This window comes from Diadema setosum, chromosome 13, assembly GCF_964275005.1.
Source record: "Diadema setosum chromosome 13, eeDiaSeto1, whole genome shotgun sequence".
NCBI classification, from domain to species: domain Eukaryota; kingdom Metazoa; phylum Echinodermata; class Echinoidea; order Diadematoida; family Diadematidae; genus Diadema; species Diadema setosum.
In genome coordinates this window covers 3,087,236-3,114,474 of record NC_092697.1, presented here as the reverse complement: position 1 = coordinate 3,114,474, position 27,239 = coordinate 3,087,236, and the positions used below count along the sequence as shown (strand labels likewise).

The following is a 27,239-nucleotide window of genomic DNA, read 5'->3' as shown; positions in this document are numbered from 1 at the left end:
TAGCCATTGGGTTAAAGGTGCAGTCACGTCTTGATCAATGCGGTAATCGAGTTTGGACAAAAGGAGTTATGCATTTGGCGTATCATTTGAAAACGAGCGGAAAAGGTGTGTTTGTCATGCTTGGAGAGGAAAAAGCCAAAAAAGCCCCCCTCCCCCCCCCCCAAAAAAAAGGAAAACAAACCGGGGTCTAAGAACGGGCCTCAGGCGTTTTAAGTTATGGATTGGGGGCTAGTCCGGATGAATTTTTCTGCTTTGTTGGACATCTATCCCACGCCTTCCTCTCTTCCCCCCTCCAGCCTCCTCTCCCAGATCGTCATTCCTACGACAGGTGAGCTGCAGAATGTCAGATCCTCGGCAAAAAATATTTCCCCCATACACTCGACTCGACACCCGCGTCATCCCTTCGGTTGCCGTGCATCCGTGTGCTTTGCTATCCCTCAGCTCATTAGGGGTTGACACTTTATTCGAAAGGCGTGATGCCAATCACAAAGATACACATTGCGGCCGATGTGCGCATTTCACGCAAGACTCGTCGTGAAATGTTTACCAGCCTCATCCGTCTACGTACTCCAGGGTTGGGAGTGGGGGAGTGAAAGTTGGTCAGTCACAGAGGAGACGTATCCATGGCAACATCATCACTATCTGCTACTCGCTTACAAAGGGGAATTGGAGGAGTGAGGTATAGGGGGCATTAGAAACACCAAGTAAGATAGAAAAAAGGGGATCTATGTCAATCAAAATGCCCCATTCTCCTACCTACGGGTCAGCTAGCCATCCATCTAAGACTCGGATGTACTGATGTGAATATGCGTTCTGTTTTGTCCAAATTTGTTCCAAAGAGAACAATTTGCTAATTTTCTGACTATGTATAGAATTGAGACAAATTGAAGAAAATTCACACCTCAACCTTCACCCCTCTGCTTAATATCTTGCTATATAATTATATAACATTTTTACTTTGAATGCATAATCAATTTGCTAATTTTCTGAATACACATGGCTTTCTTACTTTGAATGCATAGTCATTACGAGGGAGACATGTTGACATCTAAGCTAGCAATATGCACTCATTGTGTGTGCTGGGAAGACTAGCTCCTTCGCAGCACCTGATGCAATTTTATCCGTTCATGTGAGCCTCTGAGACATCCTCATCTAGAATCATGGGTAATGATTTTCCACTCGTCTGCTCTTAATGGGTTGAATAAGAGCAACCATACCCTTTCGGCATTTTCCCGCGTAAAAGGTAAACGATACGGACGGGATGTGAGTGCAAGTATGGCTTCAATACGTATCTGAGAGATAGAATTAAAGACCTCATTCCAACTACTCATTAAAAACAAGAGGAGCTAAACAAAAAAGGAGGCAGAGTATTGCGGATATCTCTTTTGAAATTGTCCTGGAAAAGCAAACATGGCGGTTATTCACCCCTGCAATATCTTCAGCTCCCTTGAGTAATCAAAGCCAAGTTGAGATTCACGTACAAAATTCTTGACTAATTTTGACTCGAATTGTATTTGTTTTACCGACCGTTTAAAGGAAGACGCGACAAAGTTTCTCAAGTACTGATCCGGACCAGAAAATTCTGTTAAGTGAACTTTGGTAAATAAATGTCTTGTATGTTATCTCTAAGTACATTTTGTAATAAGCGTTCTTTCCGTTTTCTTCTGATCTGATGATGGTTTTGTATTCATCCTTTCAGTAGAGTCGGTTCATCCAGACAAGAATTATATAGATATTGCCAGGCCAACAGTATTTGTTTACTTTCTCTAGAAATCGTTTTCAGCTAAAAAGATGTCGAGATCCTGCAACTCTTCACGAACAAAGCAAAATAAGACAACCTTCCAATTCCACGTAAACAAAACTGATGCAAGCTTGTTCCCACTGCTGAAAGGACTGTCCCTGTCTCTTCTGCCATTGTCTGTTGTGTTTATTTTGTGATGTCCGATCTCTCTGTATTTGTTTATCTGATTTCGAATCGGTAGATGATAAATGGAGCAAGAAATAAATGATTGACATTACTTAGCTTTGTGTTGGCTTATTAACAAATAGGAAAAAATAGGTGAGTGAAAATTTAAATTGAAAAATTGAAGAAGAGTGGTGAAAGTATAGTTTGTTTATTTTTTAATCTGCAACTCCTTCTACATTATCAAATGCCGTGTCTGTAAAAAAGAAGGAAATTCCCTAAATATATATATATATATATATATATATATATATATATATATATATATATATATATATATATATATATATATATATATATATATATATATATATATACATACATATATATATATATATATATATATATATATATATATATATATATATACTTTTTCTTAAGATTATAAATGGTACATTGCAATGCATCATTGCCTATGGCTATTCATATGTCTTCTCAGTCCTTTACGTTTGTAGAGTATAGAGTGTTATCATTTTATCCCTCTCGTTCTCTTTCTCCATCACTGAAGAGGGTTCCTTTGGACCTCAGTCTGTGAGATGGAAATGATATATCCAAATCGATAATAAAATATTTCTGCGATGGGCTCTTGCCGATTGCATACTGCAATGCTGAGGATGAACATCCTGATTATATTTTCCGGAATCAATTTTTGATAATCAGGATCATAAGCGCGAGGTAAAAGATATTTCAATTTATAAAAATTCATGTTTGAAGGGGATCGAACGCTGCAAGGAACTTGCACGTGCGTTGAGTATCAAAGAAACTGTCTTTGTTTCTTCTTTTCTTAAGGCAGTGGGAGATAAAGAAACATAACAAAAACATGGTATAATCTTGTGGACTTGAGTGTGACATACTTATGTAAATAACATATCAGTGTAGCGTGCTCAGTGATAACCCTGCTGTAATAAGAATAATACTAAGCTGCAGCAATTACTGTTCATTTATTACTGCTTGTGCGGCATGATGGTGTATAAGTGAAATGGATGAACAAGGATATGCGGGATCTTTCGAATCTGTTTCTCAACCATAGCATGCTAATGGTATTCTTTTGACTTATTGTGTGTATGACTTGATGAGAAGGGGTCAAGAGTTAAGAGAGAATATGGCTGGCGATGGGGTACGGATTATACAGGGACATCAAACGACGTTACAACACTCAACGCTACACAAAATTTAGATGCGGACTTGGAAGGAGTTAGAGCAGCAAAAAAAAAAAAAAAAAAATCAATATTTTTCAATAAAAAGGGGCCTTTTTGGTGATGACTGGTATAATATTAAAATCATTTCTGTTCTCACCCATGTTCATAGTTGTTTACCATGAATGACCTGTAACTATATTTTCTAAATGTTTTATACCAGGTTTTACTACGGTATCATCTCTACTATTTCCACATGCATGATATTGGACAGCTGGTATCAATTCTCGAGATGCTATCCTATATTTAACGCTAATCTTTATGACATTGAACAAAATCTCAGTCAAAATATTCTACAATTGTGAGTTCGTTTGTGTGTATGCGTGTGTGTAAAAATTCTTGCTCGTGAAACCAGTATTCAGTTTTCTTGCCTGACATAGATGACTCATGCTGAAATTTGGTGATACCGGTATAGTTAGTGATGATTTTTAACAGATGTCTCTATAAGCAGGGAGGTGGAATCCTCTTCCCTGCTATAAAGATGTCAGACTCTATTGCCGCTCCTCCGTCTTTGATATTGACGTCGCGTCAAGTGTCTGCCTTCCATTACTTTATTCCACCGTCGCAGGCAAAGAGTATATACAGGGCTGACGTTCTAGGAAATATACCCCGAGATTAGAGGCGTATTATGTTTTATGCTTCTCATTTATTGCTACCGCATCTGTTGCTATGACGACAACGTCTTGCTCTTGATTGAGAGCCGCGATAGACAAGAGAGATAAATCGATGATTTTCGAATGCCATGATGGCGGTCGTTACAGACGCGGTACGGTAGTCTGCATGTATAACCATTCAACATTCAGCACTAATAAGACGCCACTTGATACATGTATAAACTTATAGATGCACGGATACCGTAAATCCCCTTCCTCGTGACAGTTGGCCGTGTCCTAGGGGGAAAAGATAAAGGTCAGTACGATAAGCAACATCATGCGAATACTATTGGCACCTTAAAGAGGAAATCCACCCCAAAATAAATAAACTTCAAAAGAAAGAGAGAAAATCTTCACAGAACGATACAAATAAGGAAAATATGACATTTTGAAATTTCACGTTTTTTCAGAAAACATTTCTTGACCAGTCCTTACGAATATTCAAATGAGCGAGTGGATGATGACGACATACTCTCAATTTTGTTTTCATGTATGTTATACATGAAATTCGGAAAGACTTAGCTAATAAATGTATAAGCGTGTTCTCATACCAAGATATATTTACCAGCGTTAACATTTGTCCTTTTTTATATTTCTTTTTTTTTTTTGGGGGGGGGGGGTTAAGGAAAGTCTTATAATTTACAGCTGAAATGTGATGTTTTTATCATTTGTATTTATGAAATGAATAAGAAATTGTGAACGCTTGACATTGTCAAATTGCTCATTTGAATATTCATAAGGACTGGTCAAGAAAGGTTTCCCGAAAAAAAAAAAAAAACCCAAATGTGCAATTTTAAAAAAAATCATATTTTCCTTATTTCTTATCTAATTCTAGTCATTTCTGTAGGGATTATGTTTCTCTTTCTTTTGTAGTTTATTCATTTTTGTGATGAATTTCCTCTCTAAATGATAATCTCGTTTTCGTTTTTTTTCTTTCATCAACAACGTCATGAATGAATTTACGATGCGTTTCATTTCATTCACTAGTCACGCAGTGAAGTTAAAAAAGATTATCAGTGACATAGGATTTTCCTTCAGCGCAATGAGGCAATCGTTGATGGGGAAAATGCACACACACAAAATTGCATTACATGTCAGATTGATTTTTTTTTTTTTTTTTGCGAGGAATGTTGACATTTTCATGCTCGTGAATATCACCATGACCCTCCCTAAGAACACTTCATGGATAATATTGAAAAGTATCGTGAGAAAAGGCAATTAGTATATTGTTTGAAAAGAGGAGTGAAGAAAATGATTATGATAAAAAAAAAAGAAAGCACTGTTGACTGATTTCCCTAGGGACGTGCTCACAGGTCTTTGCAAACATAGCATGGCTGTGCCAGCCACTTTTATAACGCTTCCATTTTCATTAGCAGTTGTAGGCGCAGAATGTTTGTGCGTCGGGACAAGTCGATTGCCAACCATTTCCAGGGTTCTCGTTTAAAGTCAAAGGACGAAATGAAATTCCTTAGCGGATTATATGATTCGACAAAAACAAGAGGAATCGGTGGTTCACGTGGTATTCCGTGGATGGCAGTGACCGCTATGGCGAGACCACCCATGTCGTTTTGAATGAGTCGATGCAGCAATTTTGCAAATACAGCAAAACATGCACACATCGTTATCAAATTTCTTTGCTTTTAATGGATTAAAGATTATTTAGCAGTCACGATGGTTAAAAGGTGACGTTACGAGGTGTCTCCCCTTTTCCAGTATTAGTTTTGGATACGTTAAAAAAGAATATTATCTCGTTATATTTGGTGTTTTACTAATCAGAGGCGTACCCAGTCAGTTCATTCTTAATTTCAATATTGTGATATCAATTATACAATACGAAATCAATTTTAAAGGTCCAGTTTACCTTTGGGAGCAGTGATTTCAAAAATGTTCAAGATATCACATTTGATGCATATGTGTAGGTCTGTTGTATCATAAAACATCCTACCATATGAAATATTTGCAATAAAACCTAAAATATAAGGAGATATCAGGGTTTTTCTCAGTAAACCGTAACTGTATACGGTTTAGTCTGGAAACATTTTTATTATAACTATTGTTCACATTTTGTGTATTTAACAACACTTAACATCGATTATACGGATTCAAATTTTGACAGTGGTTGTTTCTATCCCTAACTCACATTTTAGAACTATTTTAAAGCACTAATGCTTTCATCTGCAAATGGTAAATTATGCCTTTAAGCTCTAGTCAAGGTATAAGTAATGAATACTACCATGACTGCGATCATTTACATAAAATAACGCACACTTACCTCACCCTTTGCTGTGTCTTTTGCTTCCCCCTTTCTACTCCCCCTTCCCCCCATTATCTAGGAAAATGCAGTCTCTTGACGAAACGGCTGGTAAATGAGCTCTTCCACGAGGGCAAGGATCCGTACAATCGTCACATCAGGCCCACCATCAACGAGACCACGCCCACCCACCTCAAGATGCAGCTCTTCGTCTCACAGATACTTGAAATGGTGAGGAATGAAAAGTCACTTCATGTTCCGATGTATGAAGTTAATCGGTACAGAAGTTTCCTAAAACAACGATATCGCTCATAATCGCGCATGTAACTCAAATTAGGTATTGATGTCGCTTACAGTTCCGAAGGTTTGTAGATATCAAAATGAAATTAATAAAGTTCGTTTTTTTTTTTTCTGAAAGTTTGTCATTCCGAAGGCTCGTTAATGCGAAAATATAACAAGGTGCGTTATTCTGACGCACTTTCGGAACAACGAACCATATCAAATTCATTTTCGGATTATGATAGCGAAATTTCGGAATAACAAACGTTACCAATGATGTCACAGTCATCAACTAGACCACGCATACCCACCTCAAGATGCAGCTCTTCTCTCTCAAATATCAGAAATGCTGAGGGGATTTAAACTTGGAATGAAATGCCGATATCCATTTTCAAGTTGACTTTGAATAAAACGATTAAATTGTCACACGCAACACCATTGAACTTTCATTAAAATCAGACCTGAAATAAAAAAAGATTGGAAATTTGGTGAGAAGATCTCCTCCTCAAATTGTATAAGTGGTCGTGACCGACATCAATGTTTCATGAAAACGTGTGAGACGTAAAAAAAAAGCAAACAAACAAACAAACAAACAAAACGAAATTCATAACATACTTACGTAAGTTCTGAATGTGATATAGATTCTATCAGTCCATCTGCTCGAGCCATTTGTTTAAGCGTCATGAGCGCTTACAGGAAGACATCATTGTCACCATCATGCTGGATTTATTATTCAGCGAAGTCGATATGAAAACGATGTAACCAACTCTTTCACTCTAGCACCGATGGACACATTCATTATCCACTCTACTTCCCTTGACATCGGCCAGTAAGTGGTCCCAGTGTGATTTCGTATTGCCCATGCAGGGAGGATGAACTAAAAACTCCCATTAGACGAAAAATTATTCGGGTTGTATCTCTGATATAACGTAAACACACGTTTCTGTTTTACAGTCGACATTTTAGATTAACTGATTAAAGCACATTTCCTCGACCACATTTGGTTGTCCGCAATTGTCTATCACAAAAGCAGCCGCTGCTCATATTTCATCATGATTATGTTGAGAGGGAATGTGTTTAGTAATAAAGATGATGGAATATGGTTTCTTTTTCACTACAAGCCTGTTCGTTCGTTATAGCTCACGTGCACATTGGTACAAATGGCCTTTATTTTTTTTTTTCACGTTTGGTTAGGCACATATCTCGCTAGCAAGGATAACATCAATAATCATTGCCTCACATCTTCTTGTCTCAGTGAATTTAAAAACAATCATGCTTATTGGTACAAATGACTTATTTTCTGCTCATGCGCAAAGTGGAACTATGAACTCGCCTATTATATTCAAAAGGGGAGGGGCATTGTTTCTCCGCTGATCAATTCAATTTCAAGTCAAGTCAAACTTTATTTTCACTTATTTTTTTTTTCAACAGAATGTACAAAGAAGTGATATGAAATTTGACATGCGTGTTGTTGAAAATATACACAGCCAGCCGGGATTAACAACATGATCATGTCTATGATCAGTACAAAAAAAAAAAAAAAAAAAAAGAATAGAGACTTACAATCGTATTTATACACTCTGCTAAAAAAAGTGGAGTTACCCACTCAAAGACTATGCTTGTATTATGCGGGTACCTCTGAGGGAATTACAACTACAAAGAGTGTGGGAAACTGGGGAGAGAGGGAATAGAAAAATCCTGCAAATACTCCACGCTATAATATGCCCTAAAAGGGCTTATCATTCATCCTCATATTGTATCTTTTCCGAAATCAATTTATGTATTTTCACCCATTTAGATATTGCGTCATGTGCTCCTTTTCTTCGGATATTGCTCCGAGAAACATCACCCATCTTTAGCATGCTTAATTTTTGCCAGGGATGTGTTTCTGTCAAACAAACAAAGTCAAGACATCCTTTTCTCTTGTTTTTTTTTTCTTTTAATTATTGTTTTGTCCTCGTTGGCTACTCAATCATCATTCGCAGACCTGTTCAGTTCCTGCCGAATCTCTTCTTCTGTACCGTTTTCTTTTTCTCACCAAAGCCATTCACGATATTCATTTATTCACAGGCTTCTTTTCTCCCCTCCCCCTCCCCCGCCTCTCTCTCTCTCTCTCTCTCTCTCTTTCTCTCTTTTCCTCTACGTTTGGACATACTTTAATATTATCGTCTTTCCATTTCCCGTTCCCAAGCAGTTCTGCCAAAGATCTCTTTCCTCGTTTACCACGAGTAATTTTATCAGCCTGTCTAGCTGATTCCCTTATGTACCCCAATGTATCTGGACAGTTTAAGCGGAGAGATTACGAAATGGAATTTCTTAGAGATCTCTCTGTCAGAGTTGATTAACCACCGAGATTTCTTTCCCAACATACTCTGCTGCTGATACTGCTGTTTATGATGTAATACGATCGTCCATTAAACTTCATCTCAGCGCGTCATTCCTAATGTCGTATCACATTTCATTATGATGAAAATAGGTGCTCATTTATTATTCATATTGATTTCGGGCGACAGCAAAACGCATTAAAGGTCAAAAGAATGTAAATAGATTCATTTCTTTCTTGGAAACGGTCGTGCCATGCGTGGAATGAAAGAAAAAGGTTGTTATTATTACCATCTGATTATGAGTCATTTAACGAACAGTCTGCCTGGTCTGCTCACCTATTATAACCGTACGAGGAAAGGAAATTTGCCTTAAAATAAACGCGAAATTCACGAAGAGGGAGAGACACGGGGGGGGGGGGGATTGGCAAATGTCAACAAAATGTGACCACAGGAGAAAAATAAACAAACGTAACGATGAAGGCGATCTAAAAGCAAAACATGCAGAAAAAAACCCTACAACTATGATAGATCCTTAAAAGATCAGTCATACAAATCATTATTTCATGTAGTAAAACAAAACAAAGCAAAAGCAAAATAGCAAAGTCGTCCCTGGGTGGGCTCGAACCACCAACCTTTCGGTTAACAGCCGAACGCGCTAACCGATTGCGCCACAGAGACCCCTATGACGCAGAGCAATCTCAATAAAAACAAAAGATGGCGGTCGGCCTAACAGAAGTTCTTTCCATGTTGTATAGTCATTGCTCTGTGTTGAATGCTTAAGACTTCTATTTCACCACGAAGTATTTAGATGTCTGCAGTGCTTTATAAACAAACAAATAATGATAAGTTCTAAAACAAAAGAAAATATTTGGCACTAAAGTAAAGGAACAAGTAAGAAATATCGTAGGTAGCGAAGTAATACATGAATGATCTATGCACACAATGTTGATTTACAGTAGATCTATCATTTTTCTTCTTTTGATTCCTTCCCTATATTTTCTCCTTTTGTATCATTAATGATTTGCATCACTCCATACTTTCTTTTCATTGGTATTAATTTGCCAATGTTCAGTTCATCATGGTAATCTTTTTTTTTTTTGTCGAACCCTTCATTGTATGTAAATTGATATTTATTGTAAAAAGTTCAGAATATTCAGCCCTATACTGTAGATCCATCGAGTAAATTTTGATTTGATATTATGTTGTTGTTGTTGTTGTTGTTGTTTTTCCAACATGTGCCTGTTTTAATTGAAATGATTTGAATGGATTTACATACAGACAAACGAGGACATCAAGTTAGAAGAACTCGTCTCCTTTCCAGCAAAATAGGGATTTTAGGGACTTATTTTTTCCAAGTGCAGAATTTGAAAGTGTGCTTCATTAAGCTTTCCAGTAATGTTAACATTATTACGATCTATGTATTAATGATAACTACCTAGATATCTTGGCACACACTTTGCCATGCAATCCATAAGGCTGTACCACATATTAAATGGGCAAATGAAGATCTGAACACTCGGAAGGAAACATGGATTTGTCTTGGATCGAGAATAGCTTTCCATCATCGAGATCCTGTTCATTATTGTCAATATCTTTCAACGATATCATTTATTCTTTTGCGAGGCCTTGTGTGTATGTGTGTGTTATAGCATTCTGTTATTATGAGCTCTCTTTTTTTTTTGAGAAACAACTATTATTTTTGGTATTGAATAATATTACCGTAATAGTTAAAATTTGCTTAAGCTCCTTCGTGTGGAGTTGTTTTGTATGAGCTCCTTTGCGGAGTCTTCCAATATGAGCTCCCTCGTGGAAACTTTATGAGCTCCCTCGTGAATATGTTATGTCTAGTATTCATGTTTGATATCTTTAAAATTTGTCATGGATGATTTATATCAGTATTGTCTGGTGCAAATTCTTTGTTATATGGGCCCCCATTTTTTTCTCTCCCTTCATTCTTTAAAACACAACAACATGTGTGTATGTGTGTGTGTGTGTGCGTGTGTGTGTGTGTGTGTTTGTTTGTTCTTGCATGAGCACGGATAGCAAACAGAAATCTTCCAACCGTTCTCTTTTAATCTGTATTATATGCCTGAAAAAAAGTACGTTTAAGTGTCTGTATACATCTTAATCGTGGCACCCATCACTAAATGTCAGTAGTTACACCAAATCGTGCACCACCGACACTGCTGGTACCCCTCGTCTTTGCTGTATGATAGATTAACCCCAGGCTCTGTCGAAAAGAATAATGTACGTGTAGTTTATAGGCACGACGATGATGCTATTTTTATGTCATTTGAACTTGGAAGGCAAACTAGAGATTTGCCACAGACTCATAAATTTCAACACTGAGTGGCTGTGCTAATGCGATAATTTCAGTGTCTTACATCACCAGAACGGCAGCGGGTTTTTTTTTGCGCCATTTCACGTGGTATCGTCTCATCTCGCACAATACAAGTTTTCACATCTGAATAGAAGCAATGAAACAGATCATCACAGAATTGCACGCTTCTTGATCACACAGCCAAAACGATGTACATGCGATCATTTTTCATTGCACATGTATCGATTTTCCCTTAACAATAACGTATTTTTCGCATAAACATTTATGGAACAACGCATAAAAGTCAGAGGTTCTTTTCTCCCTAAATGGAAGGAGTTCATACTGCTCTGCTGGTTCGATGAATTCTTACAAGCTTCCAGCTGATAAAATCTGCGTCTTGCTAGTATTGTTAGATCATTGAATGTTCAAATCAAACTGTTAGATTTGAAGGGTACAATAACCATGATGATTTTAATCTTTTCTTTTTCATACATAAATGAAATACAAAGTAAATTGAACGAACTAATTGAGCACAGTATAATTTGAATCTGACAATTAAAGATGCATGATTAGTTCAAATATCAAACATTTTTTTCTAATATAGCGCAAAATGAAAACAAAGAGGCATTATTTTATGTATATGATGATAATACAGTGTAGTAGGCATAATGATGATGATGATGATGATGATGATGATGATGATCATAATAATAATAGTATTAGTAATAACAATAATAATAATAATGATTACAACAACTGTATATTTAGGCCCTAATGATCATGACCATGACGAACAGCAATATTGATTATAATGATGATTATTATTATTGTTATCTGCAAAAGCATAGCATTCTAGATTTTGTCATTGTATCATAAAAAGATGCTTGATATCGGGTTTTTTTTTTAGGTCATTACGTTATGGTACATAATGCATAAGTTTTCAATAAGGTCATCTGCATTTAATTAACCTTCCGTTGAAGTTGTTCTTACGCTGCTGTGTAGGACACGTTCTCATCAGCACCTCATATTTTGTTTTCAATGTCCTAGGGAATCTTGTATGACGCGTCATCCATTTTAACAACTTTTAATCGGCAGATAGGAGCGTATCACCATTTCATTTGTTGGTCTTAATAACTTAGGCCCTGATGCATCCTTGTCTGTTCGGCTTTCTGATCTTTTAACCTTAACTGATGCGATTGTATGAATGTTCGTAATGTTACTGCATGTGCTTGTGCGTGTACGTCATGATTGCATACCTTAATTCTGTGCGTCACTACTTACCTTTAATGTCACGTAGAATGTGAAAGGTTCGATCGTGGCTCCCCTTCATAATGTAACCATACGTGCCATACGCGATACGGGCTGCGACGCGCTCGTCACAAGTACATACATGTTTAGTTATGTACGAGGAACGTATTATGACAGAATGAGATGATCCAGTGGGGGCTGATTTCTTGATTGATATCATCATTGCCAAATTCTTCGTTCCCAGGTTCTTGTGATGAACCCAATGTAGAAATGTATCAACTCGATGTGACTGCCTGCAATTCTTTCCTTTCATTTTCCTTCCTTCATCTTTCCATTTTTCTTTCTTCCTTCCTTTCTTTCTTTCTTTCTTTCTTTCAATTTTTTCCGATAGTATGCCTTGCTAACTTTTCTTTTACTCTCTTTAGGAAAAGAAAACAACAAACAAACCCCTAATTATTGAGGTAATGGTTATATCACCATCTTCGGAGGCTTTATCAAAGTTTATCAAATTTGATGCTATCGACTGAAAATATCATGTTGGTATAGTACATCCTTGAGTCAGTGTATGAATCTATTGTTTGTGAATGTCTGTTCTAGTTCGTGCATTTCATGCCTTCCTGCTTTGTTAGCAGCAGCGGCGGATCAACGGGGGGGGGGGGGGGGGGTTAAACCCACTTGTGCTCTTTATTGTTGTGATTTTTTTTTTTAGGCGGCGTTTAACCCCCACCCCCCTTGAGCTTTTCTTTTTGTGTGTGCTTGTTAGCTGAGAGGTGGCAAAAAAAAAAAAACCCAACACACACACACACGCACACACAAACAAACAAACATAAAAAACAAACATTTTCTGTCTTTTTTATGACCCAAACTTAACTCCCCTTTATTGAAAAGCTAGATCCGTCCCTGAGCAACTCACTTTATCTTTTTGCTGTCTTCATATCCTCTTGATCACTATACATGAGCTTATCAGTATGCATGTGTGTTCGTGAAAACGACTCACAGGCTATGTACACACGAATACTCGGCAATATAAATGCATAGGTCTACCCCAAAACGTACCCACAATAACTGTTGATCAGGCGTGTCGTGAAATCAATCGAAGAATGTGCAAAGTGATGGAGGTTTTCTTTTCGACAGGACGCCACCTATCGGAAAATAATCACAAGAAAACGTAGAAGGCAATCACTGATCGCCACATACGTGTATTTCAACATAGAGCAGTAAAAGCAATACTCCCGTTGACAGTTCACTCACACGATAACAACTGTGAATTCAAGCGTAATCGCTGATTTCCTGTAGGTTGCTGTTACATTTGACTCCTCGGATTGTATTTTTGGAGATCGGATACTTCTTTTTTCTTTCGTTTAGGAGCTATTGTCTGTATATTTGGCAAAGAAATGCGGTTCTGTATCACCTCAAGGACATTGACAATCTAAACTTAATAGACAAGGCTAGAACTTCATTCTCACCGTAATGTGCAATCTGTTACGACTTGTTTGCACAGACTTATAATATTATATGAGAATAATGTTAAAACAGGTTAGAAGAACACACTTGGTGCGCTCTTGCCAGTTCGGTGAATGAAAATTTCGGTCTGTAACTAAGATGCATAGTGATGAGGTTAAGACCACTCGTGGCTTCGCTCTGTTTTCAATGATAGAAGATAAAGCCAAAGCTTTGATCATGAACTACTAGAACAGAAAAGAAACATCCTATACTTCATGACATTATCTCGCAATTTACTTTTTTAATGTCTTTTTATGTTTTATTTTCTTTCTTACTTTTCAACAGGACGAGAGGGTCCAACTCCTAAAGGCGAACGTTTGGGTAACGTTTGTAAGTAATTCAGTGTGCAGTCTCTTACTAATTCTTTTTGGACACATGATATATATATATATATATATATATATCACGTACATGATATTTAGCGACATAAGAGAACCGTTACGAGGACAGCGCATAAATTTGTGCAAATTCAATTTCGATTTCGAGTAGACTGTAATAAAACTACTCACACATTATCTTAATAAGATTGTTTGTCATACATTTTTTTTTACAGCAAAAGCGTTCGACCCTTCAAACGTATAGCCCTTTGCCTTTGAAGAAAATTGAAATCTGTCTAGACGGTCCCAAGCCATGTGGAGTAAACCATTATCATGTTATTTATGATTTGTATTATGAATACAGCGCTGTTTCAAGCATTGTCAAGATAGGACTCTAACAGTTCGTCACTAACTTCAGCACCAAAGAAGGTGTTGCGCGCGAAGTATGTTTTATTCTCATAACCACATCATGAAAACAGTCTAGTGTGGTGAAATAACGACAAAGAAGAGCTGTCGTTTGCAGGAGGGCAAAACTAACAAGATCCCGAATTGATATCACGACAGAAATACGTAGAAGATCACCAGTAAAATAGTTTTAAATTGACCATTGCCGGCCTGCATGTTTGACCATTGCCGGCCTGCATGTTTGACCTTTAACAATTTGGTGTAATGTAGAGGCCCTGTCCGGTGAATAAATGTTTGTTAACACATTTTCTCTTCGCTCAACCTATACAACCTTCTAGTCAGGACCAATACAATATGTCCTTCTCCTAAAATGTGTCTTATGAATCAGTGAAACCCCCCAACGCGGTGACTGATAAGCCATGCTCGTGTTTCATTAATTTGTGTGATTTGGTTTCGTGTAGGACTGGGTGGACGAGTTCTTGACTTGGGATCCCGACGATTTCGAGGGATTACAAAGTTTCAAGCTGACGTCCGACCTCGTCTGGATGCCCAACATCGTGCTCTACAACAAGTAAGAGGGAAGACGGAAAAGAGAGAGTGAAGGGAGAGAAGAGAAGACCGGGTTTGGGGTAGGGGTCAGGGAGAGTAGATGAGTGAAAGAGAAAGAGGGGGCTTTGCGCTCCTAAAGATGGGTTAAAGACCAATTATATGGGAGGGGAAATCTCATTTGAGCTCCTTCAAGTTGCCGAATTGGAAGTGCGCGCTGCCAGCACGAAATTCACCGGCACATTATTTGATTATTTCATCATCGTTATTATACTTCAGTACCCCCTCCTCACTCCCCTCTCCAACCACCACACCACCACCGCATCCCTTGAGTTTCTAATCTAATGAGCAATTACCCTTTCTTTCGGTGTATTCTCCCATGCCTTCGCACAGCATTCGGCGAACAGTGGCGAATGATGCGTTGAATGTGAGAACTACAAGTAAACAAGTTAATATCTTCGTCGGTCTGTTTATAATCTCTCTTTGAAACCCGATTTTTGTCCTTGTACTTTTCCTCAGACCTCTATGTGTGTCTGTCTCTCTAGTACTTGGAAATTTTGGATTTTCAGAAGTAAGTCCAGTCGATCAGATTTAATAACACGCCTTTAAACAAAACAAAAACCTGCATGACTTCGTGGAATTTCTCGAAGAAACTTCGTTCCCATTTTCCGCAAATAACTTGCTTTGCAGAAGACTGAAGGATGCACAAGAATTTATTGTATGCTGGGGAATTTGCTTTTGTGGCCATACTTTGAGAATAATTAGGGACTTATCAAATTGTAATAAACGCAAATAATAGCAATACAAAATTGGAGAAGCAAAATTAATTTCTATAATTACACATCTTTCCAATTGGCTTTTTGTGATGTGTACATTTACATAATTATTATGATTAAAGGTTCGCGTTTCACGTACTTGATGGCTCCATCAGAGCTGGAATCTGCCATAAAAAAAAAATCTTCCAAACATAGGAAGCATAACTAATATCTCTGCGATGGAGAGAGAGGGAGAGAGAGAGAGAGAGAGAGAGAGAGAGAGAGACGTGGGGAATAGAGAAGAGGTGGGGGTTAGGAGAGGAAGGGAAAATCGCAAGTACATGTCATTCACACTGACCTTTGACCTTTCTTCGCAACAGTGCAGGCTCGTCCTATGAGCCTTTCGTCTTCGACAAGATCGTGAAAATCGATCACACGGGTCACATCAACTGGGGGTCACCGCTTATCATCAAAGCCACGTGTCAGCTCAACATCGCCAACTTTCCCTTCGACATCCAACGGTGCAAGCTCAAGTTCGGCCCGTGGCAACACGACGGATCGGAGCTGATCATGGAAGGAGCTGGTAAGACTAACGGAAGAAACTTAAATAAAATTTTGACGGTTCCTCAGGTTAAGTGGGGTTAAGATTGGGGTTGGCTTTGTATCATGCGCAGGACTGTTGTGGCTGTCCCAGTCTTGCTTTAATAATCATCATGACTAACGTATATCATCATCATTACCGTTTTCATAATTAATGTTTCACAATTTCCATATCCTGCCGATGTTTATCATCTACTTGCTGTCAAACGTCAATTGAGTTTCAAAATGTCTTCAAATTCTATGCACAACATCAGAACATCAGGATTTCTTCATCACCACAAAGCATGCCCTATTTCTTGTCTTAGAGTCATATGTTGGTCTCAACAAAAGATTCGCAAAAGGGCGAAAAAAAGAACTTCTGCACTATTATTACTAATGTCATACATAAGTATCATAAAAGGAATCTCAAGTTGCAAGAAAAAGAACTACTTTACTATCATTATTAATGTTACATATCGTAAATATCACTGGAATCTCAAGTTCCAAGAAACCTACAAACATTCTAAGAACTTCAATGGATGGCACTGAAGAATTTATGGACACAACACAACTCTCTAACTTTTATCTATGCTAATCATTGATTATTATGCTTTGACTGTGACTTGTTTCTGTGAAGGTGACGAGACGGCGTTTCGCAGTGACGGGGAGTGGGACATCATTGGCATGGTAACGGAGACCAACCAATCAGCTTACCCAGACACGCCCGGTGTCTTCTATTATGACGTCACATACACCATTAGCATACGCAGGTTTGTTAAACTATTTTACGTTTGCCACTTAACAGTTTGCAAGAGATTCATAAATCAAATCACTCTGTATTTACCTTATTATGTATATAATCATATATCATTACGTCAATATCAAACAGCTAATTAATCGAAATTAAGTAAGATGGATATCACCCCCCCCCCCCCATGCAAAATCTCCCTCGTCTGTTGGGAGGGGGATATAATCTCCTCCCACACGTTCCGCTTGTCCATTAATGACTAGTCTGGGCTCCGTCCCCTTTTCCTTGGTGCGACCAAGAGAGGGCGCGAATTTTCTGATTGCGATAAATCGAGAGACTGCGCGTCTCGGCTTTCGCAGTTCTCGGCGTATCGCAATCCTCGGGTGTCACGCCCTCATACGGCTTGTCGCGTACACTGAATCACCCCTACGAGTAAAAAGAGTCCAGAAGTTAGACTAATTAATGACACTCGTAGGGAGCAGATTTCCAAGATAAGGCAATGGCACTCAACTATACCTGAACTCTCAACAGTGTTGTATAGCTACTCTGTAGTAGCTCCATGGTATATGCATAGGCATAGACGTGATGAAGATATGCTTAAAGTGATGGTATAGTTTTGGTTGGGATGGGGCTTCATATTTCCAACTTTTTATGAGATAATGAGAACCCTCTTATGAAATATGAAAGAGCAATATATTTCTAAGAGGAATTCAAAATTTATTTGATGAAATTTGGTTTCGAAATGGCTGAGATATCCAAATCAACTCGATCCTAATAAAAGATGGGACATAGCTTTCATTAGGATCGCTTTGTTTTACTTTGTTTTGGGATATCGAAGCCATTTATCTCAAACAAAACTATACCATCCCTTTACAAGCGAGACATCTCGGTTGGTAGGCCTACATTGTATCCCCTTTTTTAATCTGGCAGACGAGCATTATACTACGTCTTCAACCTTCTGGTGCCGTGTATCCTGATCGCTGCCATCACGCTCCTTGGATTCCTCCTCCCCGTAGACTCGGGCGAGAAGGTCTCTCTCGGGATCACCGTCCTGCTCTCCCTAACAGTCTTCTTGCTTCTCATCGCAGAGTCAATGCCGCCCTCTAGCGTCGTGCCAATTATAGGTAACACTGCAATAAATTAGAGCTTTACTTTAACACGTTTGTTGTACGTTAAGGAGTCAGTGCTCGTTTGCGCTCAGTTGCTGCATTGCCCATACATTACGATTATTTCTGTTTGCGATTCAGGTAAGGGTAGATGGAGCCGCATGACCCGCCAGTATCATTATTAATTGTGAAAATAGCTGCTGCGGAGTTTAAATCATGTCACCATTTTATAAAACAAATAATGCACTTTACCAATTGATCTGGTGTTAACAGAATTATTCATTCTTCGAAAGTTTTGAGTAACCCAAAACGCACTTTTTGAGATGAAATTTTTTGACGAAGTTACCTACAACCAATATTATTGATAGTGATTATCAGCTTCGCACTAATCAAGTTTCTAAAGTGTCTTCACATTATCTTCTTATCAATCATCACAGGCTTCTACGTTTTTTTTTTGCATATTTTGTATGTCTTGTTAGTAACTATTCACGGAGAAAAATGGAAATAGGACCAAACCCGATTTTATTTTCCTTTCCTTCTTTCAGGTCAGTACTACGTATCGACAATGGTGCTGGTGTCCGTCTCCATCCTACTAACCGTCAGCGTCATAAATCTACATCACCGCGGGCCCTACTGCAAGCGCGCCCCCAGGTGGGCGAGAAAGTTCATTCTCGGGGAACTGGCGCGGTATCTTCGACTGCAGCCGGACGAGTTCAAGCATTACAAATTCGCGTCGGAGAAGAGCTACTATAACAACGCCAATGGTGGGAGTGGTCACGTGCCTTCCCGGAAATATCGTAGTAAGCTCGTCGGTATGTGACGTCACAGTGATGTAAACACAATTTTTAATGCATGTCATTAACAAAGGACGATGGTATACTTTGTTGTGTGTTATCAAGCATTTGAGCGGTAATGCCAAATCATAGTACGCTTATTTACTGCAAATACGAGTAAATTGTCAAATGACTAATATTCAATTCGTAAACTGGCCGGATTTTTGTGTGTTTGTGTAAATTTCTCAGCAAAATATCCTTTCTTTGCAAATTAGGCCTTTCACCTACTGTTCATTAGACCGTTCGGATACCTCCGTTTTTTACTGACCTCCATATAAACATAAAGTATGTGTAGACGTATAAAAACGCAGAAACCTCTGATATAACAAATGAATTTAGTAGATAATTACGCTGCTATATTTCCTTCCGCTTTTGTTATTTTTTTTTCTGCCTGTCTGCAGACGCTCACGATGGACACAGGTCAGAGAAAGTTAAGCTAACTCAGCCCAACGAGTCACCCATCCTCGGCATCTCTCGCGGCACCCGCGGCAAAGATGGGCGTGGCCTTGCCTGCTGCGAGCACACGGAAGACCACATACTGCTCATGAGGAGACTCATCGAACACGTGCGCTACATTCGCGACCATTACGAAGGCATCGACGACAACGAAGACATCCGGAACGAGTGGAAGCAGATCGCGCTGGTCGTAGACCGCATGTTCGCCATTTTCTACGTCGTCGGTACGATCGGCACCATTATGATTCTCGTATTCAAGGTGACTTGATCCAACGGGGACACCAATACACTGGTCTGAAGAGTTATTCTGGTCTTTGATGTTCGTTTGTTCTTCTTCTCATCGTGTTGTCGGCATCATTCAGAGACCGCGATGTCAAGCGATTTCGATGGGTTGATCACGGGTCACTGACTGTTGCAAGCAGGCCCTCATTCACCCAGTGAAAACACGAACTCGTGTGATTCAGTCTTCGCTGATTTGTTGAACCATCTTTATCATCTTCTCTCATTCCTTGTTCTCTTTCTCCATCTTCTAAGCACTCTGTATTCTTTGATTGCTTTTCTTTTCTGGGAAGAGAAATTCATACTTTCATTTTCTCCCTAAATATTGCTTTTTCCCCCTTTTCCCCATAACCCTGCGTTGTAAAAAAAAATATATATATCACTCACCGTATTTTCCATTAGTCGCTTCAGCTTCCTTTTTGTTTAACCAAGCTTGCAATCTTGAATGCTTACTCTCTTGTCCATGTTTCTGCTTCTTGCAATTTCTCTATATTTCCTTCAAATGTATCTGTTTTAAAGTCCAGTCGACCTCGCCTAAGTTGAATCCCTAAGAATCGGAGAAAATCCTTCGACTAGTGTGAATTTCGACTTATGCAATATAATGAAAACATCCACAATTTTTCTTCGACTTAGCCAAATTTTCAACTTTTGCGAGGTCGAACAAGGCGAGGTTGACTGTATACTCGTCTTCAAAATCTCTATCAAACGTTTTTCCCATTTAGTCATCCACAATATTTATCCCCTCTTTCTTTCCATTTATAAAATCTTGGAAAGTAAACCTTCGTTGTAAATGCCGAAGCAGGTGTAATTCCCATAACGAGTTTTCCCAAAAGCATTTCATGAATAGGAGTCCAGACAATAACACACTTGTCCTTGCGTATCATAATCTGATATCTCTTGAAATATGAGCCTATTGCACCTTCACTTTCCATGTACATCGTTATGGCGCCAGGGCATCCAACAACATTTTTCCCCCTTCCACAGGGTGTTTTATTTATACACATATTCAGAAATTGACATTTACAAATAATTTTTCAATACAAAACAGAATGAGAATTATATAATAATTCAATCATCGACAGAAAGTGACCTACTACACTTAAACATATAATAACAAAATTTATTTAACTATTTTTACAACACATAATTTATATTATTCTTTTTTCATTGGCAGAAGCAACCCTAAAGACACTTTTGGTATTGTATAACTTTGATTAAATGTTCAAAAACACTTAATAAATAAAGCCCATTTTTTCACAAAATTCTTTTCTCTACAAATCATTTGACTTATACATTTTCCATCTCAAAATAACATTTTATTTCAGATATTATGTGTTCGAATGACGGAACTTTTTTTTTTTTAATTTCGCGGAGAAAAATTCTCTTCTTATAACAATCATCATACAATTTAATGCACTGTTGTTGAAACCATAAAGTCCAAATAGCTTACGTTGGTTTGTAAATACAATTTGTTTATCTATCTTTAAGAGTAGCCATCGCTCAAACTTATTCCATATAATATTTGAATACATGAACAAAATATATGCATTATGGTTTCCTCGCTATCCAACAAGCATTTGGTTGTATGATGCTGTCTATTGGAATGCGGATTATCATGTTAGGAAACCTGATGAGTGTGTAAAGTATTAAGTTTATCTTGGCGAGTATGAAACTTTTAAAGCTTTCGCTTTTGCATTTCAATTGACTCGATATTTACTTGTGCAAAATCGATCTGGGATGATTTAGTTCAACGTGTACAAGGCGTGGCCAATACAAGAGAAGAGGTGTTTTTGTATCTGATACTGACCAATGACAAGGCATTGATTTTTTTTTTTAATTGGACTTTATGTTTCAATACTACCACTCTAGTAGTTAAAGGATTTATACGCATAAAGTTTTCGCGTGATGGTAGTAATGGTAGAAGTAGTGTTTGAATGTTATCATTGTGTCAAAAGTCAGCTTAAGATCCCACTCCCACTCCAAAGAAAGAGGAAAATGTTGCTAAACCTCAGTACACAGCAATAATATCCTAGGAAGAAGGTGGCGGACTCATTCCCTGTTACCATGGTTACAGCCATCTGTGTTTACATTGTGCACAGCCACTTCTCTAATCATTAAAAGTAGTTATTATAGACCAATTCAGTTTGGGTACTGTCTTTATGGTAATTTCCAACAGGTGGCTTTAATTTTGAGTATGCCTAACATAAGGTAATTTATGCACTGACATAGCAACGCACCTGGCTCACTGCATAACCCATTGAAAATGCTTTTGTTCTTCTCTGGAAGACCCCAGTTATGGCCGCCATAAGTTATAATGCTCTGAAGTCGGATTCATCTCGGCACACTGAAGAAAGTATGTTTAGTTAGTATGTCTTGGTCTGTATACCCTTTGTATAATGTCTTAAATGTCGTGATTTCAGAAAGTCTTAGTTGCTTTTTTTATCTTTCATAATCTTGTAGTCTACATAAGGGTGGAATGGCTCAGAAGAATGTCTTTTTGGTACAGTTTGTAATTCAATACTCCTTTTTCACTGTAGTTACTTAACTTCTAAAGTATGCTGACTTAATGGTAACCAGGTCGCTGTTTATTTCTAAGTTATTAGTCAGGTATCTTATCTCTTCATTGACCGATCGCTTTTAAGACTGAAATCACACTCAACAGATGTGTCGTCCTGTCAAAAAATTCTCAAGAAAACTTCAACACCCGGCTAAAGAGATATCTGGACAATGTAAACAAAGACACTTTGCAATCGCTGCTGTGAATGTTTTTGGCATAAATGACGTTTTTCTCACTAGCCAGTGCTTGCGGTGCCGAATGTTCTTCAATACATAGATTTGAATTTTGGAGAAAAAAAGTATTCATTTCGCGGTGTGTTGCAATAATTTTTGCTACCACCAAAATCATGATAGTATACAGATGTGATCGACTCTTACAGAAGGTCATCCCGAATTGTAATTCTTGGTTTATACTGAAGGATAAATCATTATGCACATGTTTGAAAGTATGGCATGACTTAGGCTAATTTAGTGATTTCCTGCATCGTCATTCATATCTAGCGGTGAATCGGAAAAGTGTTATATTTCTGTAAAATTTAGTTTCGTGAAGTGTACAGTTTTGATTCTGAAAATTATGGCAAAGTTTAAATGCTGCAATGAGTGAAAGGATGAGCTTTTCAATTGTTGGCGAGACAGTGTTTCCTAACCACCAAAGCAGCATGCTCGTTTTTATAGAAAAAAACAAAACAAAAACAAAAAAATACAGACATGATATTTAGCTGCAACGTGTTTATTCTGATATCTCGGGTAAATTACTTCTAATGTTGAATATTTTGTCCTACACTTAATAGCCCTCGCTTCTTTTACCATTTATACACACGAAAATAACATTGTTCTTTGTGTCGATTAGTCGTAAAGAAACATTTTCCTATTCTTGATCTGATAGTCTGCCAGATCTGGATTCGGGTTTTAAGGATCATTTTCTTTCTTTTCTGTTTCGGATGTAGAATCTCGTTACAAAGTAGCTTATACGAAGAAATTTTGATGTGATAGCTATTCAACATATACGTTTTAGAACCCGAGATATTGCTGAGCGAAAGAATATGTTATTGATATATTATCAATAATATATGATTCCATGATATATCATCGAGCAGTATTTATTTTTTTCAAATGATATTTGTTGATATCAACTATTACCGTGTTACATGTAACATGGTATTATAAACTGCGTTGCAGAAAGCAGGTTCTTTTGTGGATATATTTGTGCTTGTATATAAATTAACCACTTCAACGCTTTACTTTGTAGATCCTTTTTAGCACTGCTGACGTGATCGCTAGTTTTGATTCCACCATGTCTGATGGATATTGAAAATAAAAATATGTCTTCCTTTCGTAATTGTGAACAAACTAACCTCACATTAATCCATATATCACTTAGATGTGAGCGTTACTAATCTGTCTAGTTTGTACGAATGATAGACAACAGTCCGTGCTGTAATGTCCCATGTATTTACCAGTGTTTGACATTAGCTGTTATTGTGAAATTATCATAATCTACGTGGATGTATTTGTAACAAAATCTTATTGCATCTCGAAGACTATGAACGACGAAAGTGAGTCATAACTTTTTTTTTCTTGATTATGTGTGTGGTATTTGCATAATTTTGAATTTTATTTACCTATGAAAACTGCGTGATTCAAATATTCAAATGTTTTCTTTTAACAGCATTTATCTGCAATGGTTTACAGTGTTTTAGATGGTGCAATGATTGTCTTTTGTAGAAAGAGTGTACATATAGCCTTAAACGTCGTATAGTCCATAGCTGATATACACGTTGTTACTAGAAGAAGTGTTAACAGGTGTACTTGATGTAGACTAGATGTAAGGTGGATCTTGACCTACGTGAGATGTAATGCGTTGACAGGTGACCTGGGTAATGGAAGGAATTCAGTGTACGAATAGTCCATTCCAATCACAATATGAAGACAGAAACCGAGAATAAAAGTATTAGATTTTGTTTGGACAAAGCGTATGTAAAACCTCTTTGACTAATTAGTTAGATGTTATTGCTTATTGCTACTGTTGCTGCTGCTGCTACATTACTGCAACTACTTCCATATTTGGTGTTACTATACGACCTCAATTGTTACCACTAAAATTGTTATTCATACTATTGAAATTGTCACTTCAGCAACAAGCACCGCTAAGGGTACTTCCTTTTCGGTGTATGTTAATGTGACATCCGCTACTAACTGCCAAAACGAATACAGGCTACTAGGCATTTCTTGCTTTCGTCAATGTGTTTCGTTTGGACATTTGAAAGCGGAAAACTTGTTAGAATGAAGATCGATATTGCTTTTTCTCTAAAGTGACGCCCTGGTGGCTGTGTTCCTGCAAATAATATTTGAAAACATTTACGGTTGGTTGTGAATTAGTTTGTGCTCCACGTTGCAGGTGTTGTTGGTCATAACGTTCATTTACTGATGACGTGATCATATCCGATTTGACACAATTTCCGTCTTGTTTCTCTAATAAAATACTTAAACAGTGTCGCAATGAGTGGAAGCTATTTTATGTAGTATGGTTCTCAGTTTTTCAATAAAATGAAATACACAATTAATAAACTTTATATGCAAGTGTATATATATGCATATATATATATGTATATATATATATATATATATGCATATATCAAAGATGATTATGTATATGTATATATAGATATAATCATATATACATATTACATAAGCATAGACATATGCATACTCTCCGCTGTATTGTATGTGATATATATATATATATACAGTCAAACCTGAGCGGCCACCCAAGGGAAACAATAGAAGTGTCCGCTATAGACAGGATGGTGGCCATTTTGAATTTCAACACTTCTGTTTTATAATAGCAGAAAATACTCCATGTTATTCTTAAAAAAAAAAAACCAACAACAAGCAAGTAAGTTTGCATTTGCCGCTATTATGGGATTTTTTTTGGGTACAATTCACTTCATTTTATTGTTTTTGTTTTTTTTTTCTTTGCCTGCTTCTGTTCTTTTGATTTTAAAAACAACATTTGGGCCTGAGGAACTGCTCTGTTTCGTACCGGTTTGCATGAACTGGGTTCACAAGTGCTGAGTTCGATGGAGATTGATGATGTATGAAGCTTACGTAAACAACAGACAATACCCAGACAAGTACCATATTGTCCTTATTCAAATAAACTTAAACACTAATTAGTCAGCATTTTAGTATCATTGTTATTGTTATCATTATTGTTATTAGGAGTTGTCTATGCCTTTGTTAGGATCAATTCAGGCCGGTATTACTGAAGCCTAGATCTAATCTATATAGTCAAGTTAATGGCAAGAAGCATTTTTCGTGGCAAAGAGCTGCATTAATTTTGTCAATCGTGTCGGTATGATTGTGACTGAGCTAGGACTCGGTAGAATTCACGCAATGAACATAAAATGCATCGTATACAAGGCTGATTTAACGGTTCAGCTAAATTTTTGTGGTCGCTATACGCAGGTAAATATTCACCATGAAATACAAAATGAGCGGCCGCTGGCCGCGTTAGGCATATGGCTGCTATATAAAGGGTCCATAATACAACAATTCAAATTTGTCCGAGGGATTTTTCAGTGGCCGCTGTAAGCAGGTGACCGCCATAGAAAGGTGGGCGCTAAGACAGGTTTGACTGTATACTGTATTATTGACGTTGCAGGAAGGATGAAGTCATACACGCTGTTCGTAGAAGGCGCTATTTTCTTGAATAGTGAATCGATAATAGTGAATCGATCAATGTTATTTATCAATTTAAAAAAGTACCGAAACCTGTTTGGAAAACGTCAGGAACTCCGAACTAATTGATATGGTCATGTGGGTAGATTGATTGATAACATTTTGTAGTTAAGCTCTATAACTGTGTTCTCACTTTTTTTTTTTGTATCTGATAGAATACAATAGATAGTTGTTTTGTCCGTTGGTAATTAGACAGTTTCAATCACTCTACACAGCATGCAAGAAATCATGATCGATTATCAAAAATTTTCGAATACGAATAATTCTGATAAGTGGTTACCATGCAATGTAAACACACCTTCCATACTGATAGAGAGGCTTTATGAAAACATATAAATAGAATAAATATTTTTTTCTAAAATGATGTGGAATTTTTTTTTTGAAAGCTTAATAAACTGGTGACTGGGTGTACCTGTCCGAAATTATGAAGTCAGAAGCTATAACCATCCTCGTATTTTTTGCTATCTATTCAAGTATTATGTAAATTGCTCTCTAACTCACTATGACTTTTCTGCAACACGCATAAATTTTTCGCCTTTTACTAAAGATTTCCGTGCAGAGGAACACAGTGGGCCGGATGCATTAAACGCTAGCAATTACTTGTGCTAGCCTTTTACTCGAATTCGTATGCATAAAAACAAGGAATTGCTTGCGAGCAGAAGCTCTTGCTAGCAAGTACAAGCAATTGCTTGCTGTCCGCAAGAAATTGCTTAGAGACCAAGCATTTGCTTAAAAACGTATGCATATAAAACATACCTTTTGCTAGTTCTTGCTAGCAATTACATATCTTGTTTTAATTACATATATTCAACAATGTATTCCTTGTTACATATTATTGTTCTTATGTAATTTTTGTATTGTGGAAACTTTGAATAAACTTGAAACTTGAAACTTGAATTGCTTACGATTTTCCAAGCTCTGTAAAATGAGCTTGAGCTTTTGCTTATCTGGGACGTTCCCTTTTAAGTATCATTTTCATATTCATGGAAGAAAGACAACAATTGTGAAGGAGTGGTATAAATCTACAAGAAATTGCTCTTAAGTAGAGTAAGAAATATTTCATTTCAACAACGGGAATGTCCAGTGGTTAGCACGCAAAATTTGATGAAAAACAGGTAGGATGTCTCACTTCGGTGGAGAGCAAGAAGACGTCTCTCCACGTGCGATCTGGCAGATGCGGG

The 27,239-nt window shown here is 37.5% G+C and overlaps 1 protein-coding gene, 1 non-coding gene and 1 pseudogene across 2 annotated transcripts; 2 read left to right on the top strand and 1 right to left on the bottom strand.

The window, feature by feature from the left end:
- Nucleotides 1-237: 237 nt before the first annotated feature.
- On the top strand, nt 238-19,750 carry LOC140237085 (neuronal acetylcholine receptor subunit alpha-10-like). Its single transcript, XM_072317024.1, has 9 exons — nt 238-328; nt 6,146-6,294; nt 14,023-14,067; nt 14,921-15,030; nt 16,141-16,343; nt 16,977-17,109; nt 18,018-18,211; nt 18,739-19,005; nt 19,428-19,750. The coding sequence occupies exons 1-9, from the start codon at nt 238-240 to the stop codon at nt 19,748-19,750; spliced, it is 1,515 nt and encodes a 504-aa protein (XP_072173125.1).
- On the bottom strand, nt 9,271-9,344 carry Trnan-guu (transfer RNA asparagine (anticodon GUU)). Its single transcript has one exon. It is a non-coding gene; the product is annotated as a tRNA-Asn (tRNA).
- Nucleotides 19,751-26,565: 6,815 nt separating the features above from the next.
- LOC140237375 (U5 spliceosomal RNA) lies at nt 26,566-26,621 on the top strand (annotated as a pseudogene).
- The last annotated feature ends 618 nt before the right edge of the window (nt 26,622-27,239 follow it).

Excerpts from the sequence above, each read along its gene's own strand:
- LOC140237085 (XM_072317024.1), top strand. The coding sequence starts at position 238 with ATGAATTTTTCTGCTTTGTTGGACATCTATCCCACGCCTTCCTCTCTT. Across the intron at positions 329-6,145 it reads GATCGTCATTCCTACGACAG|GAAAATGCAGTCTCTTGACG; the intron begins GTGAGCTGCAGA and ends CCCATTATCTAG. Across the intron at positions 17,110-18,017 it reads TACACCATTAGCATACGCAG|ACGAGCATTATACTACGTCT; the intron begins GTTTGTTAAACT and ends TTAATCTGGCAG.